Raw genomic sequence first — 26474 nt, forward strand, 5'->3', positions numbered from 1 at the left:
CTGATGGGAGGATGGGCCGAGCTGCGCCTTCTCCCAGCCTGGCCCCTGTTGCTAAGCGTGCAGCTGCTCCCAGGGATTCAGTTTCTGGGGAGAAAATAAACAGCGCCTTTTTGCTTTCCTTGGCACTTAGCAAGTTAAAGTTTTCTAAGCAATTTGATGTCAGAGATTCCAAAAAGGGGATTATAAGCCGAAACTTATTAGTTAAGTTGAACCTTTATTTTCTCTTGTTTCTAGCTTATACCGTATCACACTAGAGCTTCCTGAGGTTCTTGGCTCCCTTTATTAGCATGCCTCTTCCTGTCACGGGTTGTTCCTCTAGAACCGGACTGTATCGCATTTCCAGCCATCAGGATGGATCAGTAGTCTGAAGCTGTGTGTGGCCATCATTTTACCTCAGTGACACAGCATGCTGTCTGGACCACCTCTGGGCCAAGGCGAGCGGGGCTGCTGGCTGATTGGCTGTAGGGAGCGGAGGGCAGGTGCCCCTGCCCAAGCCCCTGCGCCTGGGTGCCTTCACTGACTGAAGCGTGACACATGGTTCTAGCCTGAGTGAACCTTGTGGCTTTTATTCCCCACCATTGTAGTTTGCCACTATTTCCTTGAAAAAGAGATTTTCTTCTGCAAGTTCTGATGAGCCAAGGCAGAAAATCATTGGAAAAGGCAAATTGGAAAAAAGGGAAAGGCAGGTAGGAAGGTTATCTTTGTTTTTCTTCCCTGGGAAAAGAAAGAGGGAAATTACCAACTAATGAAAGGAGTGTTTTCCCGAACTGCTAAACTAAATCTCTGTGTTAACCTAAAGGTCAGGCCTCAATAAATGAATGCCACAGCTGGAGATTAGGAAATGAAGCTCATTTGTTTAGACAGCTCGGGGGCTGAAACTAATATAACATAGTATGTCACCTCTACTTAAATAATAAAATTTTTAAATTTTTTCTTAAACCTTTATTTTTATTTTTGAGAGAGAGAGACAGAGTGCAAGCAGGGGAGGGACAGAGAGAGGGAGACAGAATCCGAAGCAGGCTCCAGGCCCTGAGCTGTCAGCACGGAGCCTGATACGGGGCTCGAACTCAGGAGCCGTGGCATCCTGACCTGAGCTGACATCAGACGCTTAACCGACTGAGCCACCCAGGTGCTCTCCCCGCCCCCCCCACCCCCACTTTTTAAAAAAATTTTTTAATCCAAAGATTTTTTTAAAGTAGGTTTTTAAAAACATTTATTTTCTCCCAGATTTTTATTTAAATATGGTTTTTATCTTAGAATAATCTCTTAAGATACATTAAATGGAAAAATAAAAATACAGAAAAATATATGAAGTAATCTACCATTTGTGCTAAAGATACAGCAGAGTATTTTTACAGAAAAGTAAATAAACAGCTGAAGGGGGCAGGTGGGCACCCACTCTGCCCAGTCCAGGGGAGGCTTCCCCAGAGGCAGAGGGACTTGGTGGTGGTGAGGGGCGTGATTGCTTTCAGTGGGTCTTTGTGTTTAGCAGTTGCTTCCCTGGTGACTCACCTGATTGGGCTGAGTCTCTGTCTACTGTCTAAGGCTCTGTGCACACATACATGTCCCCAGGGTCCCCAAAGGGACCTTTGATCATTTGACATCCCTTTTCACCCACCATCAGAATAGAGCCCTGGGACTTTTCTTTTATTCTGAAGGGGAATGGGAGGTTACATAGTCTGGAAGGAAGAAGTTGTGTTTTGGAAGTGGTTGTGGAGGACAATAAAAAACATTAAATCCCCTGAATTCAGAGGTCTTAGGTCAGGTGTGGGTGGAAAACAAAAATGTTCCTCTTGGGTTTGGATCCTCTTAGAATATATCAGGGCTCTGGGTTTATTTCAGGAATCTGACATTTCCCATTTTGTCATTGTTGCCTCTAAAAATGAGTGTTTTAAAGGATGCCAGTAAACATTTCATTATGTCACAGCACACTAATTAATGTTAGAGATGTTACATATTTTGCTGAATGGCTGAGTGAATGGTGGATATAAATCAACATATCAATAGAAGGCTAAAGCCAGATATCACATCCTAGAACAAACTTCTAGGATGAAAGAATAAACCTGAAAATTTAGCAAATTTTTAAAATATTCTCACAATTTCAGTATTCAACGTTTTAGATGTCAAATGTAAAGAGCGTGACACAATGCAGGAACAAAGCTTCTTTTTTAGCTGAGCTGAATATTCTGCTATTAGCAATAAATCTAAACAGCATGGCTTGTTTGTCTTTGAGGTTATGATACCGATCTGTGTGATAGAATCGCACACACACTCAGGACCACTGACCACGCACAGGTCCAGGGATGCTAGGAATGATGCTGAGGGAGATATTTGCCTATTGAACCTTCCAGTGCCACAGCCAGATATCTACCAGATTTGGCTGAAGTTCAAGGCTGAAGCTGAATGTTGATCCATCCTACAATTATTCCCTATTCTATAAATGATTTCCCTCCTTCTCTAAAACTGTGAAACCTGCATCCTGTCCTGGAGTGAGATGCTTTCAACACTTTTGTTTGCCAGTAGCCTGCTTTCCTGTGAAAGTTAATTTTTCATTCCCCATGGTTATTCTCACTATTCCACACACTTGTGTATTTACTCTTTTCCACTTACTACATTAGCTTTAGTGAGAAATCTGAGATGCATCAACTAAGCACACACACACACACACACACACACACTGTCTCTCTCTCTCTCTCTCTCTCTCTCTCACACACACACACACACACACACACACACATATTCACATGTAATTTTCCTCTTGGGAAACAGGGTGGTCAAGGCTGACCCAGGTCCTGCCCCTACTGGGCTCTCAGCCTCATGGGGCAGGTAGCCATTAAACAAACAAATGCAAATACAGAATTACCAATGGGGTGAGTGTCAAAGAAGGGAATTGGAGGCTCTGAGAGAAGAACAGAGAGGATGTATTTTAGGTTGGGAAGTGAGGGAATGTGTCTGAGTCTATTCCATCTGCTACAACAATTTATCATAGACTGAGTGGTTTAAACAACAAACATTTATTTTTAGGGCTGGGAAGCCCAAGATCAAAGCAGCAGCAGATTTGATGTCTGATGAGGGCCCACTCCCTGGTTATAGATGACCATCTTTTTACTGTGTCCTCACGTGAGGAAGGGGTGAGGGAGCTCTCTGGACCCTCTTTTATAGGGTCACTAATCCCTTCATGAGGCTCCACTCCTATGACCTAATCACCTCCCAGAGATGCCACTTCCTAATACCATCACACTGGGGATTAGGATCTCCACCTGAATTTTGAAGGGTCACGAACATTCAGTCTATCGCAGAAGGCCTCTCAAAGAAAGTGGCTCTCAGGATGAGACCCAGAGGGAGAGTAGGAGTTGGTCAGTTTGGGAGGTGGTCAGAGTGTTCCATGCAGAGGGGACAGCATTAGCTGGAGTCCTGAGACTGCAAAGAAAAGGGCACAAAGAAGGCAGTGTGACTGGAGCTTGGTGAGGGCATGAGTTGAGGTTGGAGAGAAGTAGGTAGAGGCACATCACGAAGGGTCTTGAAACCCAATGGGATTCAAGCCATAGTAAGAAATTATGTTGTATTTACAATATACAATTACATATATTTCTAAGTTCCTTTTTGGACAGCGGAACTGGACTCCCAATATCTTTAACATGTTTACTTACTTGATCATTTCTCTTGTGTGTCCCCATCTCCTGTCCCCCTCTGCACAGCCACACAGATGGCCCTCTCATCCACTTGGATTCCCTGCCCCGCCGCCCCACTCCTTCACAGAGCCTGTGTTGTTCTGCTTCACCTAATTGCACGGGTTTAGGGCTGACTTATTCAGGAAGGAAAGGGAAGGAGCCCTAGCTTTTCGGTTTTAACTCGTTACACAGAAAAGATTTTTGGAAGAGGTGAATTGAGAATAAAGGAATGGCAAGGGTATTAGTTTGTTAGGGCTGCTATAATGAAATGCCGCAGACTGGGTGGCTTAAACAACAGAAATTTATTTTCTCGCCGTCTTAGAGGCTGGAGGTCCAAGATCAAGGTGCCAGCAGGGGTGGTTTCTCCTGAGGTCTGTCTCCTTGGCTTGTAGGTGGCCGCCTCCTCATTTCGTCCTCACGTGGCCTTTCCTGTGTATGCTCCTCCCTCGTGTCTCTTCCTCTTCTTATAAGGTCACCAGACCTCATTTAACCTTAAATACTTCTTGTTTTTTTTTCAAGTTTGTTTATTTATTTTGAGAGAGACAGAGACAGCACAAGTGGGGGAGGGGCAGAGAGAGAGGGAGAGAGAGAGAATCCCAAGCAGGCTCCATGCTGTCAGTGCAGAGCCTGGTGTGGGGCTTGAACTCACGAAGCCATGAGATCATGACCTGAACTGAAACCAGAAGTCAGATGCTTAACTGACTGAGCCACCCAGGTGCCCCCTTAAATACCTCTTTAAAGACTGTGTCTCCAAATACAATCATACTAGGGGTTAGGGATTCAACATATGAATTTTGGGGGACACAGTTGAGTGCAAAACGGTAAGGCTCTTATACAATTTGTGGCTGGCCAAAAGAAGTTGGATATATGACCCTTTAATTTAAAACAATCATAAGCCTCAGAGAAGTTGAAATTCAGTCAATTAGCATTGTGGCCCTTGAAGTTCTATATAAACCAAGAAACCTTTTTTTTTTTCTTCCTTCAAATGTTTATTTTTGAGAGAGAGAGAGAGAGAGGGCGAGTGAGCGCGCAGGCAGGGGAGGGGCAGAGAGAGAGAGAGAGAGGGAGAGACGGAATCTAGTGCAGGCTCCAGGCTCTGAGCTGTCAGCACAGAGCCCGATGTGGGGCCTGAACCCACGAACCATGAGATCATGACCTGAGCTGAAGTCGGATGCTTAACTGACTGAGCCACCCAGGCACCCCAACAAAGAAACCTTTTGCAAGATTTTAGAGTATCTATACATATCGGCATTAGCATGTATGTGGGTGCATGCCTCTGTGTATGTATTTATGATTAAGTGGACAAAAATGAAAGAGAATAGTTTCCCTGGTGGAAATGCTTTCCGCATAGAATTCCTCTTTTCCTGCGTGTGGCTGGTCTTCAGATAAAACAAGCCAGAGGAACTTATCAGTTCCCTCCTGGTAGGGCTGCTAGGGCCTGGCTGTGAGAGAGGGTCAGCTAGGAGGGCGCTGTGGGGGAACCTGCCCACAGGGGCCAACCCAGTGCTGCATAAAAGGTGAGTGAGACTCCCTTCAATTAGGTGTTTCTGGGCATGTGAGGTTCCAAGTGTCCAGAGGCAGGATCCTGAAGAGTCAGTCAGACTCAGCAGGGAAGCATTTGCCCTTGAGGTCTTTCGCTTTGTAGTGACTGAAAGGCCCCTTGCTTGTCAAGTGAGGATTGCTGAGAAGGAAAAGAGTTTCTTCTCCAGGCTTCCTGTTGCCGTTTTCCCAGGAAGAGGAGGGATTTACTTAGGTGCGCGCTTAGGTGCCTAGTTGGGCTCTCTCAGAATCCTCAGTCCCACCATGAAGGTCAGCTTTGGCCGGCGGGTCTCCTCAGCACGGTGGGTGTGAGCATGAGCGAGAGCTGACCGCTGAGCCAGTGTAGCCGCCCCTCTCCTTGCTGTCTCTGAGTGAACCTGAACTCCCCTGGAGGTTTATCATTCTTTTAAGTTGAAGGGACATATATCCAGGGAGAACAGTCTCATTAGGTCCATCGGAAACTGTCCTTACGGTGCCTTTATTCTTTCTTCTGTTCATTTGACAAACAGATGTTGAGAGCCTGCGCTGTGCTGGGCACAGGTGCTGAAGCCAGGTGTGAGCTCTCCTCAGAGTTACACGGATCGGAGTGGGGAGGCCTACTGACCGGGGAATCGCAGTACACGCATCCCTTTCTCACCTGGCCCCTTTCCCCCGCATTGTGCTCAGGGTCACAGACCCTTCTTTACAGGAGACCTTTAATGCTCTCTGGCCTCCCATTTCCGAATGAGGTGGCTGGTGATCTCTTTGGCTTTCCCTTCTCCCCTCGCTCTGTGGCTTAGCATCTCAAGGTATTTGGCGTATTCAAATTCCCGTGACTGTTTCTTCAACAGAAGAGGGCTGACCTGTAGAAAACCCCACTGTGAGTCAGTCCTTTCCGAGTTAGAAATTGGGCGATCTGCCTCCACTTTCTGTATTTGCCCCCACCTGGCTTGGGGTTCTCCTCGTCTGCACTCCATCCTACCGCCCCCCACCCCACCCCCAGCCTCTCGGCCTGGGCCAGCATGACTGTGAGCTGTTTCACCAGTTCCCTGGTCTCGTTTCGTTCCTTCTCGTCTCACCCTCCTGGTCCTTCCCATGGCATCCGTCTCCCTGCTTCTGCTGAAGGGTCCCGTTGAGATTTCCAAGGAGCAAAGTGCTGTGACGGCGCCTGCCGTGTGGCTTCACCAGAAGTGGTACCACCCGCTCCAGCGAGGCCTTCACTACCTCCGCGCGCTCCTCTTATCCTCACCTCTTGTACGTTTCCTAACACGTTCCCCCAGTGGCCAAGCCACAACTCTCCCCTGCTCCTGCCCCTGACTCCTGAGAACTCCAGGTTGTCCCGCATGAGTTTCCTCCCCCCTCCCCCACTTCCAAGTCCTGTGTTTGTCTAATGTCACACTCTCATGATGTCTGTCTCTGAGAATGGAGCATCCTTCCTTATTGCCAGACTCTCCTAGACTGCGCACCTAAGCAAATCCCTCCTCTTCCTGGGAAAACAAACAGGAAGCCTGGAGAAGGAACCCAGAACTCTCCACCCCAACCCTCCTCCCTCTTCGTTGGGGGTCTTTGCTGGTGGATTTTCTCTGGGCTCTTGCATCTTTTTTTTTCTTTTTTTAATTTTTTAATTTTTTTTAATATATGAAATTTACTGTCAAATTGGTTTCCATACAACACCCAGTGCTCATCCTGGGCTCTTGCATCTTTAGCATCTTGGCTCTCAAGCATTTTTTACCTCTTCTGTGGCTGAACCACTTGCCTTCCCCCCAGTGCCCCATCAGGCTGCCACTCTGTTGTCTTTCTCCCCCCCCCCCCCCACACCACAGACACACTTAGATTGTGGGTTTGGTTTCCTGTCACTAGTCTTACCCCACCCCATTCAGCCTGCTGCCACTCCTGCCATCTAGAAAATGCAGATCTGACCATGTCTTCCCCATGCCTAAAATACTTCAGCCATGGCCTTAGTATTTTTTTACTTGGGGGGCACCCGGGTGGCTCAGGTCATGATCTCGAGGTTCATGAGTTTGAGGCCCACGTCGGGTACCATGCTGACAGAAGCCTGCTTGGGCTTCTCTCTCTCTCTACCCCTTCCCCACTTGCACTTTCTCTTTCTCTCTCTCTCAAAATAACTAAACTTAAAAAAAAAAAAAAATTTTTTTTTTTTACTTGCCTTTTATTTTTTTGTAACAGCTTTGAGATACAATTCAGATATTGGATATCATATAATTCACCCATTTAAAGTGTACAATTCAGTGGTTTTTAGTCTATTGACAGGGTTGTGCAGCCATCACCACGGTTAATTTAGAACATTTTCATCACCGCGCAGAGAAACTCTGTCCCCCTTAGCTATCCCCCTCCCATCCTTCTGTTCCCAGCCAGCCCCTGGCAACCACTTCAGCTGTGGATTTGCCTCTTCTGGACATTTCGTATAAACAGAATGATACACTATGTGGTCTTTCTGTGACAGCTTCTTTTACTTAGCATGGACTTTTCAAGGGCCATCTGATGCTTGAAGCACAGTGACTCCCATTTGCTCTTCGGTTTAAAGTCAAACTCCCCACGCATTTATAAGTCCTGCGTGGCCTGACGCCTCTGTACCTCTCCCGTCTGATTGCTCATGGCTCACTACCTTGTACCTCTGCTCCCGCTGAACTGACCCTACACAAACGTGCCACATTGTTCCCTTCCTGAAGCGCCTGCCCCACCCCCTTCTTTTTGGCTGGCTAACTCATGTCCCGGGTCTCCTTCGTTTCTTGACGTAGTGCTGTGTCCTTTGGGAAGTTAGTTCTGATCCTCTGTGCCTTCCTGTGTGCTGCCAGAGCCCGTCAGGCTTTCTGTTTGTCGGATGGGGCCCCGGCTGCCAGTGGCTCATCGGTGTCCACCTCTGGACACAGGGCTGTAGCTCAGGTCAGTGTCCACTGCTCTGTGCAGGATGCTCGGCCCGCACAGAGTGGGCACTCCCTGAGTCCTGACCCTTGGAGCTCCTTGAAAGAGAAAGTGAGTCTGTCCTTCTCTTCTTCTTTGTGATCTGGAATCTGCTCTCTCTGCTCCCTGAACTCTCCTAAGGTCACCAGCCACTTTATCGTTTGTTCTCTTTTTCCTCAGTCTTGCCGCATCATCTGCGACTGTTAAATACCTCCATGGGGGTCTCTCCTCCTGTTTCACCTGGGACACAACATTGCCTTTGTCCTCCTCCCACATATGCAGCGTTCTTTAATTCTCTCCTCTGGCTCTTCAGCCTCTGAGCCCTTAAGGATGGGTCCTCCCCCAGTTCAGCATACAGATTTTTCTCTCTGCTTTGTCCTCTACTCCTGCAGCCTGACCTGTCACCTGCATGCAGGTAAATGACTCCTAGTCTGTCTGTGTCACTTGGAGCCTTCTCCTGAGTCTCACATGTGTTTCCAACAGTGCGACTGACGTCCTCACCCACATAGACTTCCTGTGCCATACAGCCCCCCTGCCCGTGGGTCACCATGGTGTTGAGCCCTGAGTGCTCTAAGGACTTCTGCTCTGGTAGATTCTTGGCACCCGCCTTACCCAGTGTTCCCACCTCATCTCTCTCCATGCTTAGTGCTTTCACTCAGTCTCCTTTGTAAATACATGTTGAACGCCTACTGCTGCCAGATAATTTTTCTAAAAGCTTAGTTTTTTTCATTTTTTTTCTCAGCTCAAAGCCTTCAGGACTTCACCTTATACATGGCTAGAATGAAAAAGACAAGAAATAACAAGCATTGGTGAGGATGTAGGGGGAAAAGAACCCTACTGCACTGTTGGTGGGAATGCAAACTGATGCAGCCACTGTGGAAGACAGTATGGAGGTTGCTCAACATTTAAATAAGAAATACCATATGATCCAGTAATTCCGCTACTGGGTATTTACCCAAAGAAAGCAAAAAAACTAATCTGAAAAGATATATGCATCCCTGTGCTTATTGCAGCATTATTTACAATAGCCAAGATACGGGGGCACCTGGGTGTCTCGGTTAAGCGTCCGACTTCGGCTCAGGTCATGATCTCGTGGTTCGTGGATTTGAGCCCCATGTCAGGCTCTGTGCTGACAGCCCAGAGTCTGGAGCCTGCTTCAGATTCTGTGTGTCCCTTTCTCTCTGTCCCTCCCCCACTTTTGTGCCCCCCCAAATAAATAAACATTAAAAAAATTTATAATAGCCAAGATATGGAAGCAACCCTGAGTGTCCATCAATAGATGAATAGATAAAGATGTGGTATATATACATAATGGAATATTACTCAGCCATAAAAAAAAGAATGGGATCTTGCCATTTGCAACAACATGGATGGACCTAGAAGGTATTATGCTAAGTGAAATAAGTCAGACAGAGATATTGGTGATAGATGGTAGCTTCACTTGTGGTGAGCACAGCATAATGCATAAACTTGTTGAATCACTAGGTAATACACTTGAAACTGATGTTAACATTGTGTGCCAACTATGCTTCGATAAAAAAATAAACACAGTTGAAGTGGGAAAAAAAAAAAAAGAAGAAGAAGAAAACCTCCAGCGTCTACCTCTGCCTACTTAAATTGAGTAGAAATTCCTTAGCTGGCATCCCAGACCCCTATAAAAGGGCTTGCATTGCCTTTTTGGCCATTTGTCCTTTATTCCTAATATTCAGGCCAGATTCCCCCACACCTCTTGCACACTTTATACCTGTGCTCCACCATACAGTGGCCGTTTGCCTCCCGCAGCTATTTAAACTTAAATTAACTAAAATGCAACAAAATTTGAAATTCATCTCCTCAGTTGCACTGGCACACTTCATGCGCCCAGTAGCCGCTTGTGGCTGGTGGCTGCCTGTTGGACAACACAGATACCGTTCCCATCATCGCTGACAAAGTTCTTTTGGGCAGCACTCGTCTGAACCTGCTCGTTTCTTTTCCTTCTGGCTACCATCTCCTCAGCCTCTCTACCGGTAAACATTTTTTCCCTCTACCGTGGCCACCCGCCTTATACTCCTCTTCTTCCACACGACCTTTCCTGATCGTTCCTTTCTTAATGAGATGCCCCCAGCCCCTGGCTTTAGAGCCTTGGTAGTATTTTATCTGTTTCCTTCATGAAATCTACCCATTTGTTTTTTATATCGTAGCCACTTGTGTCTTTAAGTCATTTCCAGTACTGAACTGAGAGACTTTCTGAGGTGAAGACTACATTAATGGCTTTACTCTGAGCATGGTACGGTGGGAGTTCAATAAACAATTTTTGTTTTATTTTATTTTATTTTATTTTATTTTATTTTATTTTATTTTATTTTATTTTATTTTATTTTATTTTATTTTTTTAAGTTTATTTGAGAGGGGCATCTGGATGTCTCGGTTGAGTGTCCAACTTCAGCTCAGGTCATGATCTCGCAGTTCGTGAATTCAAGCCCCGCATCGGGCTCTGTGCTGACAGCTCAGAGCCTGGAGCCTGCTTCAGATTCTGTGTCTCCTTCTCTCTCTGCCTGTCCCCCACTCAGGCTCTGTCTGTCTGTCTCTCTCTCTCTCTCAAAAAACAAAACCAAAACAAAAAAAAACTCATTAAAATTTATTTGAGAGAGAGCATGCATGTATGTGAATGGGGGAGGGGCAGAGAGTGAGGGAGAGAGAGAGAGAGAGAGAGAGAGAGAGAGCATCCCAAGTAGACTCCGCACTGTCAGTGCAGAGCCCGACTTGGGGTTTGAACCCACGAACCATGAGATCATGACCTGAGCCGATTCAAGAGTCAGAAGCCTAACTGACTGAGCCACCCGGGTGCCCCAAACAATTTTGGAATGGATCACCTAGAAAACAGAACAGTTCTTTTTTAATTTGTGTTATCAGTAAGCACAGGGGACGTCTTGCCATTCTGTTCTTTTTTCATTCCTTCTGTAATCACACAGGCCTCTTCTGTGAGACCAAGCGAGAAGTGTGGCCCCCTGCAGCCCCTGTCCTTTGCCCTGCTCATGCAGGTGGCCACAGGAGGCACATTCCACCTTACAGGCCAGTGTTGCTGACGTCAGTGCCAAGGAGAGCGGCTGGCTGCAGAATACGATTATGATCCCCTGGCCAGGGCAGTGGGTCAGCACGCAGGAGGTGGAATTTCAGGGAGGGAATAACAGACGCACAGCTGAGGGGCAGGCAGGGTATGAACGACCCACCTCGGAGAAGTGACCCCAGAAGAAATGACTGAAATGTCAGAGGCTAACCAAGTCAGGAAAGTGGTGAGGCTCAGATTGGAATTGCTTACAGGGTGGGGAGCCACAAGATGTGTGTTCACAGTGAAACCCTGCAGGAGCTTTCTGGACGGTTTGTCATCGCCTGGCCTGTGTATTCACTGTGGCTTTTCACTTAGCCCAGAGTCACCTACCATGAAGGAGAGGAACTCACCCAGAACATTTGCCAGCACGTTTTCAGATGTGTTAGGGACATTCAGGTGCTGGCCGCCTCTCTCTGGTTTGGCTGCCCTTGGGAGCTGAAGGGGATGCTGGTTACGTACTTGTTGGTGGTAGGGGGGTGGGGGATTGTCCCAAAGCTGGGAGTGTATGTATGTGCACACGTTTTCTGTAGCAGGGTGGAAGTTTTCAAGCTCCATGTCTTTCCAGGCTTATTTTGCAGAGGGAGAAGCACTTCCATTACCTGAAAAGAGGCCTTCGACAGCTGACCGACGCCTATGAGGTAAGTATACTGCCCAGGAGCTCTGTCAGATGGTCAGCCAGACGGTCCTCCTTTTTTCTGTTGGAATGTAAAACACCCATCGGCCTGGCCTCCTGCAGAGTCACTCTTTGTACCACGTGGCTGTGGCAGGAAGTAGGTTCATGGGGAGTGGGGAGCCTGGGCCACAGGGCTGGGACTCCCACTTCTGAAAGGGCAGAACCAGGTCTCTTCCAGTCTTCTCCTTCCCACCCCCCCGCCACCCCCAACCCAAGGACAGAGCACCCTAGATGGGGTGGCACTTTCTTGCACCGTTAGATCACAGTGAGGGGCTCTCGTGCTTTCTGCTGGATGCCCCTTGCCAGCTAGCTGAAAGGCAGTTACCTGTCCATCGCTAATCCTTTGCCCTATAAGCCGATCTAATTCCTATGCTGGCCAAAGGATCAGCGTATAAATCCCAGCGAGGGCTAACACAGTTTAGCACTATAAAAATGCCCACGCTTAGAGTGCATTTTAAATCCCATTCCTCAGAGCTCTGGGGTTCTACCAAGGGGCCTCAGGGGAGGGCAGTGGTGGTGGAGGAGGTGGTGGGGGGAGGGTGTTGGGAAGGTGACAGGCAGAGGACAAATGTCAACAGGAGGGCTCCAGTCTTTCTGCCTTACTTTACACACAGCAGCCTTGCTTTTCATTTGCTTTTTATTTGGGGGTCTACATTTGATTATTTGCAGCAGGGATTGTCCAACTGAAATGCCGGTAGACCCAAGCAGGTAGCATAAATAAGAGAAGTGGGTGGGTGGGAGGGAGACTGAAGCAAACCAAAGGCCCTGTGCTTTTCCTGTGTTGCTGCCAGGTGCTGCTATCCAGGAACGCAGACCCAGGCTTGCCAGATCTCTCTTTCTCTCTCTCTCTCTCTCTCTCTCTCTCTTGCTTTTTTCAAATGAAGCCAGATTTCTGTGTGAATCTCCCAGTGCTTAAATGTTGCAACTAATTCTAATTAAAAAAACAACACGCTACAGGGAACAAACAGTACAGGTCCCGGGCTAGACCTGGCCTTGGCTCAACATTTTCAATCTTTGCTGTGAGTCTTCTGTAGTTAGGGTGCAGTCAGCCCTGATACAGTTAATACCATACCAGGGAACAGTTGAACAGAGGGCTGAAAGCTTACCATGCCTTATCTCATTTAATCCTCACAGCTGCTAGGTGAGGTAGGTGAGTATTTCTTACAGATAAGGAAACAGGCCTAGGAAGATTAAGTCATTGCTCAAAAACATGTAACTGTAAGCGGAAGAGCTGGGACTGCAACCCAGACAGGCCAGAACCACACCACTTGCTCCCCAGGTGGCGGCCTCACCACAGCCAGAATGGTCAGCACATTTATGAGGAGGGCAGCTTGGGCCACTGGAAAGAGCACTGGTGTGGGAGTCCCAAAAACCTGACTTCCTGTCTCAGCTTTGACATTTGATGTCTTTGTAATCTGGGAAAAGTTCATCTCTCTGGACCTTATTTATGTACTTTTAATCTGGAAAACTGGAATAATAATACTACCTGCCTGCCTAGCCTTGAATGCTCAGTACAGGTTTGTGGGTTGAATCAGGATCCAAAGCTGTTCACATATGACCTTGGGAAGCCTTTCCCAGCCCCCCAGGCAGAATTAGGCTCTTCATGTGCTCCCTCAGGACTCTGCTTCTGCCCATTACAGCACATACCGTTATTCAGGTACATGTATACATGTGATATGTGCCATCTTGTTCCGTAAAGCGATAAGGTAACTTGTGCTTAAATGCATCTGTCCAGAGCCCTCTTCCTCTGCAGATAAACACACACATTTTATATCCGAAGAACCTCAACAGTAGGAACTGAATTTTATTCATTATTTTGCCCGCAGTGTCTAATGCAATGCTTGGCCCACACAAGGACATGCTAAATATTTGTTGACTCAATGAGTGAGTTAATCCCAGGAAATCCCTTTCTGAGAGTATATGTCGACTTGGGTCTGCACTGAGAAGACAGCATCACTTAACTTCCTAGCATGTGGGCACTCCTCTGCTCAGCCTTCCTTAGGTGCCTGTCAGGGAAGGACCCAGTGGGGGCAAGGTAAACTTCTTTGTCCCATTGTCCTTTCTGCACACGTGTTCATTTCAGCTGCTGGCTGGGGCCACAAAGCAAAGTGTCCTTCATTCGTTTATTGTTCATAGGGTGCCTTCCTCCCCCTTTCTAAGCTGCTGGGGTGAGACAGATGTTGCCTTGTCAGCAGCATCTTGGAATGAGCCTGAACGAGGGGTGTGTTTTCTCCCCTGTGCCTTTCACAGTGTCTGGATGCCAGCCGCCCATGGCTCTGCTACTGGATTCTGCACAGCTTGGAGCTACTGGATGAACCCATCCCCCAGATGGTGGCCACAGAGTGAGTCTGGCTTCAGGGAACCTGGGCTGTTCTCTGAAATTCTGTTTTGAGTTGGGGGGTTCCTTGTGTTTTGTTTCTGTTTTATTGATTTTGAATGAAAAACACATCATGCTACAAAGAAATCCTTGCCCTCCTCTTGACCCCAGTAACTTCCTGAAACTCCTCCACTCTAGAAGCCTATTGTGAGCTCGTGGGTAGAACAAGACTTTGAACTCCCAAGAGAAGGATTCTGGTTTCTTCTGTGGCCTTTTCTTTTGGCTCTTGCTCTGGTCTTGGAGAAAATTCTTCATCATCAATTCTGAGAGACGTGATTTTGCTAGAAAGTACAGTATGCATTTGAATAGCTTCTGTGAGGAAGCATGTGCCAAGCCAATAAGCAAAAATGCCTTTGCCTTTCATAAACACCTCCATAGGCATCCCCCTTCACCAGTGCCTGGGGGATAGTGTAGCTCTTGATGTCCTAGATGGGTTACACCCTTGGTGCCCAAATGCCTTGACTCAGAATATTCTCAAACTTCTGATTTATGAGTAGAGATCTAAGCAACTAAGATTCTTCCCAAACTGTTCTGGGAATGAGTGTGGCACCTCATCTCTAGAAGCTCATCACAATTTATACTTTAAAGAAGAAACTTTAGGGATACCTGGGGTGGGAAAGGGCAGCCAGGAATGGAATCTAATGCTCCCGGTCTCACTGAGAATAAGCACGTTCCCTTGGAGGCATCTTGAGTTCACCTGCTCCCCTGGTGCTCCTGAAGGAGAGGAGTCTGGGAGGAAAGGCCCACGAGCCAGGTCCGTTTTTCCACAGCACCAGTGACAGCCGTGCAAGGGTGCGTGCAGGCTAGTCCAGGCCCCCCCCTCTGGTCCCCCTGCCCCTGCCTGGGGTCACACTGTCAGGTCAGAAGAACAGAACCACACATTGTCTCATTCGTTCTGCCTTAACAATAACCTCTCATTCTTGCCTTCCTGGGCAGGGTGTCTTGTGATGACTATGGATAGGGAAGATAATGAAGAATTAGACCATTAACCCCTGTGATATGTACGGAGCTTTCTGAGAGAGAGGAAAAATATGCATTGTCCTCATCATGCGGCTGCTGCAAGCCTGGGTGCTTCTGGCTCTGGAAGTAGAATTGGACACAGTTTCTGCAATAACAGGAATTTAATTGTCAAAATAAAGGCTCATGTGTTTTTGAAATACCAGTTGGGGGTTGTGGATTGTTTAGAAAATTTCTCCCCCACACATACACAATCAGGATGCACACTAGGGTAAATGGGAGAGTCGTACACGAAAGAAGAAAAAAAGCGATGGAAGATTCTGGAAGAGGGAAGTATAGGTGGGCCCCCGAGGAGGACGTAGTTGCTGAAGAGGAAGCACTCAGGTCAAACTGGGGTCAGCATCGATTTTGAGTTTCTTTCTAGGTTGTATACCTAGTGTTTGATAGGTGAGACTTTGCTGAGGAAATAAGTGTCAGAGCAGCTCTCGTGGCAACATCAGGTAGGAAGAGAGGGCCCCCTCGAAAGGGCTTTTCACAGTGAACAACTAGCGACAACCTAAACATCAACAGTAGGGATGTGTTAAAGTGTATATGAAGTTTAAGTAAAATATGGTACAATACATACAGTGAAATACTGTGCAGCCATTTAAAAACTTGATGTTAATTGTACTTATTATAGTGGTCATTTCACAGTATGTACAAATACTGAATTGCTTTGTTGTACACCTAAACTAACACAATGTTGTTTATCGATTTTACTTTAATAAAAACCAAATGCATATGAAGTATATATTTGTATATAAAAATGCATGTATTTACATAGAAAGATACCCATGAATTAAGTGAAAATAGATAGTTAAAAAGATTCAACTTCTGTAGATTAAAAATATAGCTGGTTAGGGGCGCCTGGGTGGCTCAGTCGGTTGAGCATCCAATTCTTGATTTCAGCTCAGGTCATGATCCTAGGGTCGTGGGATGGAGCTCCAGTCAGGCTCTGTGCTGAGCGAGGAGCCTGCTTAAGATTCTCTTTCTCTCTCTGTCTCTGTCTCTTTCCCTCTCTTTTCCCTCTCTTCCTCTGCCCCGCTCCCCCATTAATGCACTCTTTTTCTTAAAAAAAAAAAAAAAGGGGGCGCCTGGGTGGCGCAGTCGGTTAAGCGTCCGACTTCAGCCAGGTCACGATCTCGCGGTCCGTGAGTTCGAGCCCCGCGTCAGGCTCTGGGCCGATGGCTCGGAGCCTGGAGCCTGTTTCCGATTCTGTGTCTCCCTCTCTCTGCCCCTCCCCCGTTCATGCTCTGTCTCTCTCTGTCCCAAAAATAAATAAAAAAATGTTGAAAAAAAAAAAAAAATTAAAAAAAAAAAAAAATATATATATATACACATAAATATATAATAAAAATATAATATTACATATAATATATAAATATATAAAAACATGTAATATATAAATATATATGATATATAAAATATATAATATATTATATATAATACATATATATAATATATAATATATAACCAGCCATATATATGTATGCGTATATGTATATATGGCTGGCTATATGCATAGAGAAAACCAGAAGGGTGTATACACACTTGGTAATAGTTATTTCTAGATGGTGAAGTTAAAGGTGAATTTTCTTCTGTTTTTTTTCCTAAGCCTATTTCCATGTTCTAAAACTTTATTTATTGTTTATTATTTAACAAACTTAAAAGAATGTTTTAAAACTAAAAAGCTACTTTGTTCTAATTTCACGAACCAGTTGGTAGTGAATGACTTAAGAATTTCTGCTTTCACAGCTGCCTTAAAATCTTTACGTGTGGTTCTTCTGATTTAACAGACTTTTAAAGAATTACTTAGGCTTTCCAACAACAATGTATTTTGTTTCATGCCTAGCAGACAGTTCAGTCTAGGTCCAGATAATATCTGTTATCAACAGAGCCTAGTAGCTCTGACCTATAAGGAAGTGAACTATTTTTAGTAAGATATGAGAAATCTTAATGATTTCTGTAAAAATACTGGGATTTTTAAAAGACTCTCTGATATCGGATGTATTTTGCACAGAGAAAGGAAATGCTTTGAAAATATGGTCAGCTTTCTGTCCCCTTCTTCTTCATATAACTATTAAGGTGCAGAGTTTAGCTCTGGAGTTTTATTATTTTCCTGCCCTTTTCTTTCCCCACTCTGCCACTTAGTGCAGGTGACACGCACATACACACACATCTCTCTCTATTTCGTTCACCTTTGTGCTTCTGTTTAGGAAACAAGATGGCAAGCTGAGTTCCCTCTAGTGGACAAAATCACTTTCTCAGCTACTGTCACTGTTAAGAGAAGCCAGCAAGACCAGGTTTTTACTGCTGGTCTCAGATCTTTCAAAAACAACATATTCATAGGTAGGAACGTAGCTTGCCTCTCTAAGAGGTTGTATCCACAAATTGATATGTATGTTTACCTGAAATAAATTAATATTTTGGTACCAGACTAAGTACATTTGTTAACGATTTTAACAGAAGGAAGGAAGCGTCCTTTAATGAGAATCCCATGCTTCGTTATTGAAAAGTACCGTAACATAACACACAGAGTAAAGTGAAATCACAGGGAGACCGCTGCATTGTTGAAGTTAGGTTTCTAGCTTCTGTAAGATCTGAAAATTGTCTTTAACTTCATTGTTTTAAGACTTTTCTGCTTATAAAGTTTTTCCAAATGTTCATTAGTTTAAATTTTCGTGTGTCACTGTTTTGCTATTTCCCCTTCAAAAAGTTATTCGTAGCTGATCCCCTGAATAGCTCTTCAAATATTTTTCCTTTTATTTATTTATTTATTTATTTTAAAATTTAATTTTTTTTTTATGTTATATTTTATTTTTGAGACAGAGAGAGACAGAGTATGAGTGGGGGAGGGTCAGAGAGAGAGGGAGACACAGAATCCGAAACAGGCTCCAGGCTTTGAGCTGTCAGCACAGAGCCCGACGCGGGGCTCGAACTCACAGACGGTGAGATCATGACCTGGGCCGAAGTCGGAAGTGCAACCGACTGAGCCACCCAGGTGCCCCAAATATTTTTCCTTTTAACTTTTAAATGTAATTTGTTGCCTTACCTTTCTGTGAAGATACCTTACCTAGTCCTCTGCGTTCTGGGCATTTTTTGGCCAGGTGCTCCTGGTGTCGAGTAGGTAGAGGAGGGCAGGGGTGCTCCCAGATTTCCTCCACAGGTCAGTTCCCACAACGAACAACCACACAGTCCAAAATATCGGAGTGCCAAGGTGGAGAAACCCTGCTCTACAATAACCAACTTTAGACTTGACCTTACCTCCAGAACAGCAGGTTCCAGAGGATGACTGTGCTTGATGGAGTCAGACAATGTGTCAGACTCCATGGGCGGCTCCCGCCTCCTGGAATCGGTGAGGAGCCTGTCATTTCCACCTGCTCACTGCTGTGCTCTGCTAGGGAAGGAGCTCTTCTCTCCCTCGTACTAAGCTGGAGTTGTTTTATGGTATGAAATTCAAAAGCCTTAGTACTAGAGGAAGCTGGATGTCCATGCATCCATCTTCTATTGGCATCTCCCCGCAAACTGTCCTGCTCAAGGATGACCATTCCTTTCCCAAAGCTGTGATCTTTGTAACTTGTTCTCGGCCTTCAGTCTGTCCATGGTAACCTACTGTGGTGCTGAAGGTTTTCTTAAATCTTATCTAAATTCTGCTGCTGCAAACTAGCTTCAGTGTTTGTTTCTCTACCAGAAAGTTTGCGTACCTACCCTTTGTATACCTGAGGTATTTTTTTAAACTTAAAAAAATTTGTTTTTAGTATTTATTTTTGAGAGAGTGACACACACAGTGTGAGTGGGGGAGGGGCAGACTCAGAATCCAAAGCGGGCTCCAGGCTCTGAGCTGTCAGCGGAGAGCCCGATGTGGGGCTTGAACCCACAAGACTTGAGATCATGACCTAAGCCGAAGTCAGATGCTCAACCAACTGAGCCACCCAGGCGCTTCCTGTATACCTGAGGTATTTTGCTGGGTAGCTTCCTCATGGTGGTGGTTGCCTGTAATATTAAGCCTTTTAATATTTGGCCATTTTTACAGTTATTAATTTTTTAAGTTTATTTATTTATTTTGAGAGACAGCACATGCAAGCAAGTGGGGGAGAGGCAGAGAGAGGGAGAGAGAAGATGCCAGCAGGCTGGGCGCTGACAGTGCAGAGCCTGATGCAGGCTCGAACTCACAAACCGTGAGATCATGACCTGAGCCAAAATCAAGAGTCGGACGCTTAACCAACTGAACCACCCAGGCACCTGTGTTTTTATAATTCTAACCTGAACCTCCTTTTAGTTGGAAAATGGAGGTTTGAGCCAAATACAGTTGTGACCAGCGCTGCGTTTATGATGCTCTTAAGTGTTGTCGTTTTTGTCCACAACTCATGGGTCCTAATCTCTGGTCCTCTTTCTCCTGTATTCCTAGTCCTTTCCCGTTGTATATTGATATGCTCTACTCCTCCCCACTCCTGCCATCCCTGAGTATGTTATTTATTACTTGTACTTGTTTCATTTGTTGTATTCTTATGTGCTTCTGATTTGTCTTATATTATTCCGGACTTTAATTCTCACCTTGGCGGTGTTTCTCTGCTCCTTTTGTATTATTTTGCTTGTTCTCTGTACACGGTTTTGAGTACTTCATTCAAGTTGGTGACAGCAATGCCCATAATCTTCAGCCATCACCTGAAAGTCCGAGTAACTCCTTAGAAGTAAATCATTGATACTCTTGCTTTGAACTTGATCTTCTTACAGGTTTTACATACTTTTTAATAGTTGAATGATAGAGTGTTGGTGTTCAGGAGAACTTTCCACAACAATGGAAATGTCCTCTATTCTGTGGTAGCCACTAGGGACGTGTAGCTATTGAACAGTTGCAATGTGGCTTGTATGACTGAGGAGCTAAACATTAAATTAATTCTTAAACTTAATTAAATTTAAAATTTAAATAGCCTCACGTGGCTCGTCACTGCCTATTGGACAGCACAGATCTTTCACATTCCTACCAAAAATGCGATTCCCCACACCAGTGGCATTGCCATCAACTGGGGCTTGCTGGAAGTACCGACTTTCTAGCCCATCCAGCCCTTCTGAGCCAGAACTGCAGTTCGGCAGGTTCTCAGGTGATTTCCATGCGCACTCAAGTTTGAGAGGCACCGATACTTGGCTGTACATTGGAGTCACATGGAAATTTAAAAAAAAAACTGTGGCCACTTGGGTCTCACCCTCAGTGATCCTGATTTCATTGGTATTGGGTGTGACCTGGGCATTGGGTTTTAAAAAACATCCCCCAAGTGATTCTAATTGCTCAGCCAAGACTGGTTCTCAAACTTTGTGTGTACACACGTCATCTGGGAATTGGGTGAAAATACAGAGGCCCAGGCTTGTTCCTGCTTCAAGAAGCCTGGGCCTCTCTTTTCTCTATTAGCTCGCCCATGATTGTGATGCACACATTTTGGGTTTGGAAATCTCTAACATAAAAGATGGTTTCCCACTTTGCTAGAACAAAATGCCTTGCTGACTTGAAAGAACACAGATCTGCTAGATCTTTTAGTCGTGTGACAAAATACTGCATAACGCATGCTCTTTACAAAGTCGACTGCTCTTTGTGTTTGCACCATGTCTCCTGCTTGTGAATTTTTTTTTTTTTTTACTAGTTGGTGAATTTCTGGTCTCTAAGATAAGTTTTTCCTTCCCCTTTTGATAGTAGAAGTCTCATTCACATTTTGGTTTTCAGAGTTGCTGAGAACACTGCTAATGACGGCTGGCAGCTTCATGGTCAGTTTGCCAGTTCCTTAAGGTGTTAGTTGGAAAGCCTCTGGAGCAGAATGTTCTGTAATATGGAAGCGTCTCAGAGTCCAGAAAAGCCCAGCCCTGCTCCCCAGCATAGCCCCACGGCCAGTCAGATGCCACATATCAGCTGAGGAAGGTTGGCATCAAGGAATGATTTGAAGGTGTCTGGTACATTCAGATCCCAGTTCACCAGACCTTAGGCTACAGGGTCTGGGGTGTTGCATTTGGCAGGATTCTATCTTGGGAACTGGGAAAGAGAATGGGTAACTAGGTGACTCTTATCCTTTTCATTTTTTTAAATGTGCTCTTAAGTTTTTTTTTTTTTGTTTTTTTTGTTTTTGTTTTTTTTTAATTTTTTTTTAACGTTTATTTATTTTTGAGACAGAGAGAGACAGAGCATGAACAGGGGAGGGGCAGAGAGAGAGGGAGACACAGAATGGGAAGCAGGCTCCAGGCTCTGAGCCATCAGCCCAGAGCCCGACGCGGGGCTCGAACTCCTGGACCGTGAGATCGTGACCTGAGCTGAAGTCGGACGTTTAACCGACTGAGCCACCCAGGCGCCCCAACTCTTAAGTTTTATATAAACTAAAACCTTTTGTTTTTGTGATACAGAGAACTTTTTGCACGCTAATGCAGCCAACCTTTGTCAGGACATGAGTTTATTAGGTATTTGTTTCCAGGAAATAGGATATGAATTGATGAAGGTTTGGAAAATATGTTAGGAACAAATTAATTTTCTCCATGAAAATTAATTGCTGTTGCAAATAGGCCACAGAACTGTCTTTCTTCTCTGATGATCAATTTCAGCTTCAGTCCTTGTGTTTCCTGTAGTAAAATTAAAGGTGCAGGTACAAGGGAATGAGTATTGTTTTTGAGACCCGGGAAAACTTCAGGACCCCAGCAGCGAGTCAGCCGCATTTTTTATTGCCGTCGCTGCCAGATAATGGAAGGTCTGAAATCAAGTAATCAGATATGATGTGGAAAAGCAATAGTAAACTTGTGTCCTAGTGGAGATTCACTAGACTCTGTTTGGCCCTCTGGCTGCAGTAGATAAGAAAGAATAAGATGAAGGAGTCCAAGAAAAGAAGGCTGCCTGAGCACTAGGGCACAGATTTCCAACATGTTCTCTTAAATGGAGGCTTGTCCTAACAGGAAGCCAGTGAGCCCAGCTGAGCTGTGGGGAGAGAGTGTGATGACCAGGGCTTTCCTGGGGCACCCCTTCCTGGTGAACTTCAGAGGACCTCGGATAAATAGGGGCTCCCTTGGTTTGACCTAAGGCAAAAATGTAACTTCTGGGCAACCTGATGCCATGCTTGGAGGCAAACCCTCAATAAACAGTTTCCCTCAGTGAGGAAACTGGAGCTTCTGTAGATTAGTGTGAAAAATTCCCCAAAAGCCTACAGGCCAGGATGCATTTTTACGATATGAGTCAGCAGTGCCGCAGTTTGCCACATTTGGCATGAGCGTGACAGAAGCCCACTTCTGTTTCGCTCTCCTAACCGTGGGGGCAGAATCCATGAAAAGCTGGTTTCTTGGTGGCGGTAGGAAGAAAAGTCAGAAGCCCCTGGGGCTTAGGGGCAATGGGAGTGAGAAGACATCTCTTTCTTTCTTTCTTTCTTTTTTTTTTTTTTGACATCTCTTTAAATATTCTGGGTAAGCCTAGGTGGTGTCTCTAGACCAAGATGGTTAGCATAGAAAGAAGTAGTTGGGCACCACCACAGTTTGGGCAAAATTCAAAGCTTGGGGGAGACCCCAAAGGCAAGGAGAAGGGGCTGGTTCCACAGATCCAGGGTGGTAAACTGAGTGAAAAGTATGGGAAGAATTTGGTCAAGAAGTATGAGACTTAATCTCAATCCCATGAAAGTCTATTTGTTTCTGCTTGACTTGCATCCCTTGCTTTATGGTTAGACAGGTGCTTAAATACAAAACTCAGAAAGATGGGCATTCAAAATAGGGCAGAGAGGCCCTTTTCAAAGGTTAATTATATTCAATATGTGTTCAGGAAGTGGGAGGAGAGGTTTTTTTCCCTTTTGAGGGAGGGAGGGGGATGTTGGAAAAGGCATAGACTCTGGTGGAGTCTGGTGTTTTGAAATGAATGTTCTCTGACTTTGTTTTTCCCTTTGGCTGTATACCTAGCGTGTGTCAGTTCCTGGAGCTGTGTCAAAGTCCAGAAGGTGGCTTTGGAGGGGGCCCTGGCCAGTACCCACACCTTGCACCCACGTATGCAGCAGTCAATGCACTATGCATCATTGGCACCGAGGAAGCCTATGACGTCATTAACAGGTACAGCCAAAGCCAGCAGTGCCAGACCCCCAAAGGGTCCCCGCCTGCTGCTGCTGCACTGACCATTGCTGTCTCCTCCCTCTCCCCTATTTGTGTCTCAGAGAGAAGCTTCTTCAGTATTTGTACTCGTTGAAGCAACCTGATGGCTCTTTTCTCATGCACGTTGGAGGTGAGGTGGATGTGAGGTGAGTGGGGTTTTCCTCAGGCCAGTGTGTCAGTAGATTCTAGATCTTCTCTGTCATTAGAGATGCCAAACCCAAGGAACAACATGGAAAAGCTGCTGCTTTGTCTCACAGAATGCCGTAGAATGGCGTGTCAGTGACACAGCTCATAATCATTGCAAACATGACACAGATGTCCTCAGGTGTCACTGTCACTTGACCTCTTTTATGTAAGTGTCAGAATATAAGCAAGACAGGAACAAAATCAAATGCTTTTATTTTAAAAATCAAAAACATATTTGGTTGGTATAAAATGACATACCATACATAATATATAATAATGGTATAGTGTAATACAATCTTTAATCTCTCTGGGATAGGAAGGAAGAAGGAAGCCCAGTAGGAACTTAGTAAATATTTTCTGAATGAATTTGATGAACTCGGGAGAATGTTTATCACCTGAATGAGAATTGCTTTGGGAGGTGCACAAATTTTTGGGGACCAGTAGAGTGCAGCAAAATAGAGTTTCAGTAACTAATTGGAACCGGTTGGCCCAAAATTATTATTTTACTTTAGAATTGTCCAACATACCCCACAAGAAGCTCACTCATCTGGTGGGAGATTGCTGAAGCATATACGAAATTCACTAAGTCATTTCTCAAAGGCGGTGGATCACTGAGGTTTTATACCAAATCCTTAGAGAAATATGTGTTTTTGAGCTTTCTATAGCAAAGCCATCTTATTGCCTTATTTGTAAATGTGTTTAGCTTCTACACAAGTTGATTAATTTTCTGGGTTAACCATTGGTTCGAAAGTAAAGGGGGAGAAAAAAAACATGTAATGTGTCTATTTGAACCTAAAATAAGTTCTTCACTGGAAAAACTGTTTCTTACAACACTTCCAACACCAAACAGGTGCTTTTTCCCTCATGTTAAATAATTCTAACATGAACTAACTAGATTTAACTCAAATTCCACAGGTTAAGGGCTCAGTCCCACAAGATCACCCCCACTTCAAATGCCAGTCACAAGTAGTGTGTCCCCAGGTTACCCACACTTCTGTCTGACTTAGCTGCAAATCAAAGGTTCCCATGACGCCCTCTTCAGGTTCAATAATTTGCTAGGATGGCTCACAGTATGCAAGGAAGCACTTTACTTACTGGTTTATTACAAAGGATATTATAGAGGATACAAACGAACAGCCAGTTGAAGAGGTATATAGGGCAAGGTCGAGAAGGGTCCAAAGCGCAGGAACTTCTGTACCCGTGAGGTTGGGGTATGTCACCCTCCTGGCAGGTACATGGATGCATTCACCAACCTGGAAGCTTCCCCAAATACCTGCATTTACGGTTTATGGGAGTTTCATTGTGTAGACATGATTGTGAAATCATTGGCCATTGGTGATTAACTCAATCTGCAGCCCCTCTCGTCAAGGGGGCGATGATGCTGAAAGTTCCAACCCTCTGATGATGTGGTCAGTTCCTTTGGCAGGCAGTCCATCCTCCAGGAATCACCTCATTAGCATAACTCAGGTGTGCTTGACCAGGCACAGAGCCTGATGCGGGGCTCGAACCGTGAGGTCATGACCTGAGCCAAAGTTAGATGCTCAGCCAACTGAGCCACCCAGATGCAGTTATTATGAATAACTAAAGACTCTCTTATCACCCCTGTCACTCAGGAAATTCCAAGGGTTTTGGAAGTTTTGTTCCAGGAATCTGGGAGAAAACCAGTATAGTAAAACTTTGGTTTGAGAGCATAATTCATTCCAGAAACATGCTTGTAATCCAAAGCATTTGTATATCAAAGCTAATTTCAAGAACCATTGGCTCAGTTGTGATCCTGTGACATCTGGCGTCACGTACTACTTGTATTGCAAGACATCCCTCGTTTATCAAGTTAAAATTTATTACACATGTTTGCTCGTCTTGCGGAACACTCGCAGAAGAAGTTGCTCGCCATCCAAGGTTTTTCTGTGTATGTTTCTTATTATATCATAATATCCCAGTATCTGTTGTAAAAACAAACTGAAGCATATTTTGTTAAGTGTAAGAGTTTGAGCAAAATCTATTCTAATCAGGCAGCGTGTAATCTAGCAGATAGAAATGTACTCTGCGGACCTATACAAAACGAGAGATTTTTATAGGCAGAAAGGAGTGCGAAAAGGAAGTTATACTAGGCAAAAAAAGTGGGCCAGTTATTGCAAGGTTACTTTCCTTTAGGGGACAGCAGGGTTCTGTCAGGCCAGTGACCTAAGTAGTGCTCATCAGGTGATTCCTGATTGGCTGGTTTAAGATTTCATTTCTGGGGAGCTGAAACTGATTAAGATGTGGAGTTCAGCATAAGTGACTCCCTTTGGGACCTGTTGTCTTGTGTTTTTAAACCCTGAAAATGCCAACAAAGCCAATATAACTAATGAAGAAAAACAGTATTCAGTTGACTCTTTTAAAAATTTTTTAATGTTTATTTTATTTTTGAGAGAGAGAGACAGTGTGAGCAGGGAAGGGGCAGAGAGAGAGAGAGGAGACACAGACTTGGAAGCAGGCCCCAGGCTCCCAGCTGTCAGCACAGAGCCTGACGTGGGTCTCGAACCCACGAACCGTGAGATCATGACCTGAGCCAAAGTCAGATGCTCAGCCAACTGAGCCACCCAAGCACCCCTTGAACTGACTCTTCTTAAGGAAAAAGCTAAAAGTTGTCTCACCCCCACAACCAAAAGACACTACATTTTCATTTCTGTTCTACAGATGGTACAACTGAGTGTGCACAGTCTCGAAATTTAGCTTTTTTAAAATTTCTGAAATTATTAGACAAAAGCAAGATTGCTTTGGCATTATATCACATACCTTTTCAGATACAATTATTTTCTAATTTCGTTGTTCTAGCTCCAGTTTTTTCTGTGTTCTTATTTATATCTGCTAGACAAATGCTAGGAAACTTCTCCACTAGAATCGATCTGTGCCACCAAGGAACCCTGTACCTACGCTCTTCCAGTAATATGCTCTGTTCCAGCCATG

General features: G+C 45.0%; 1 protein-coding gene across 1 annotated transcript in view; it reads left to right on the forward strand.

Annotated features, from left to right (window-relative positions):
* Nucleotides 1–26474, forward strand: part of FNTB (farnesyltransferase, CAAX box, beta) — a 68690-nt gene that overhangs the window by 16139 nt on the left and 26077 nt on the right. The window contains exons 3-6 of the mRNA XM_058739332.1: nt 11765–11837; nt 14123–14214; nt 23154–23300; nt 23402–23485. Of these exons, the coding sequence (XP_058595315.1) occupies nt 11765–11837; nt 14123–14214; nt 23154–23300; nt 23402–23485 (396 nt within the window). The remainder of the gene's footprint in view (nt 1–11764; nt 11838–14122; nt 14215–23153; nt 23301–23401; nt 23486–26474) is intronic.

The sequence above is a fragment of the Neofelis nebulosa genome, chromosome 7 (assembly GCF_028018385.1).
Source record: "Neofelis nebulosa isolate mNeoNeb1 chromosome 7, mNeoNeb1.pri, whole genome shotgun sequence".
NCBI classification, from domain to species: domain Eukaryota; kingdom Metazoa; phylum Chordata; class Mammalia; order Carnivora; family Felidae; genus Neofelis; species Neofelis nebulosa.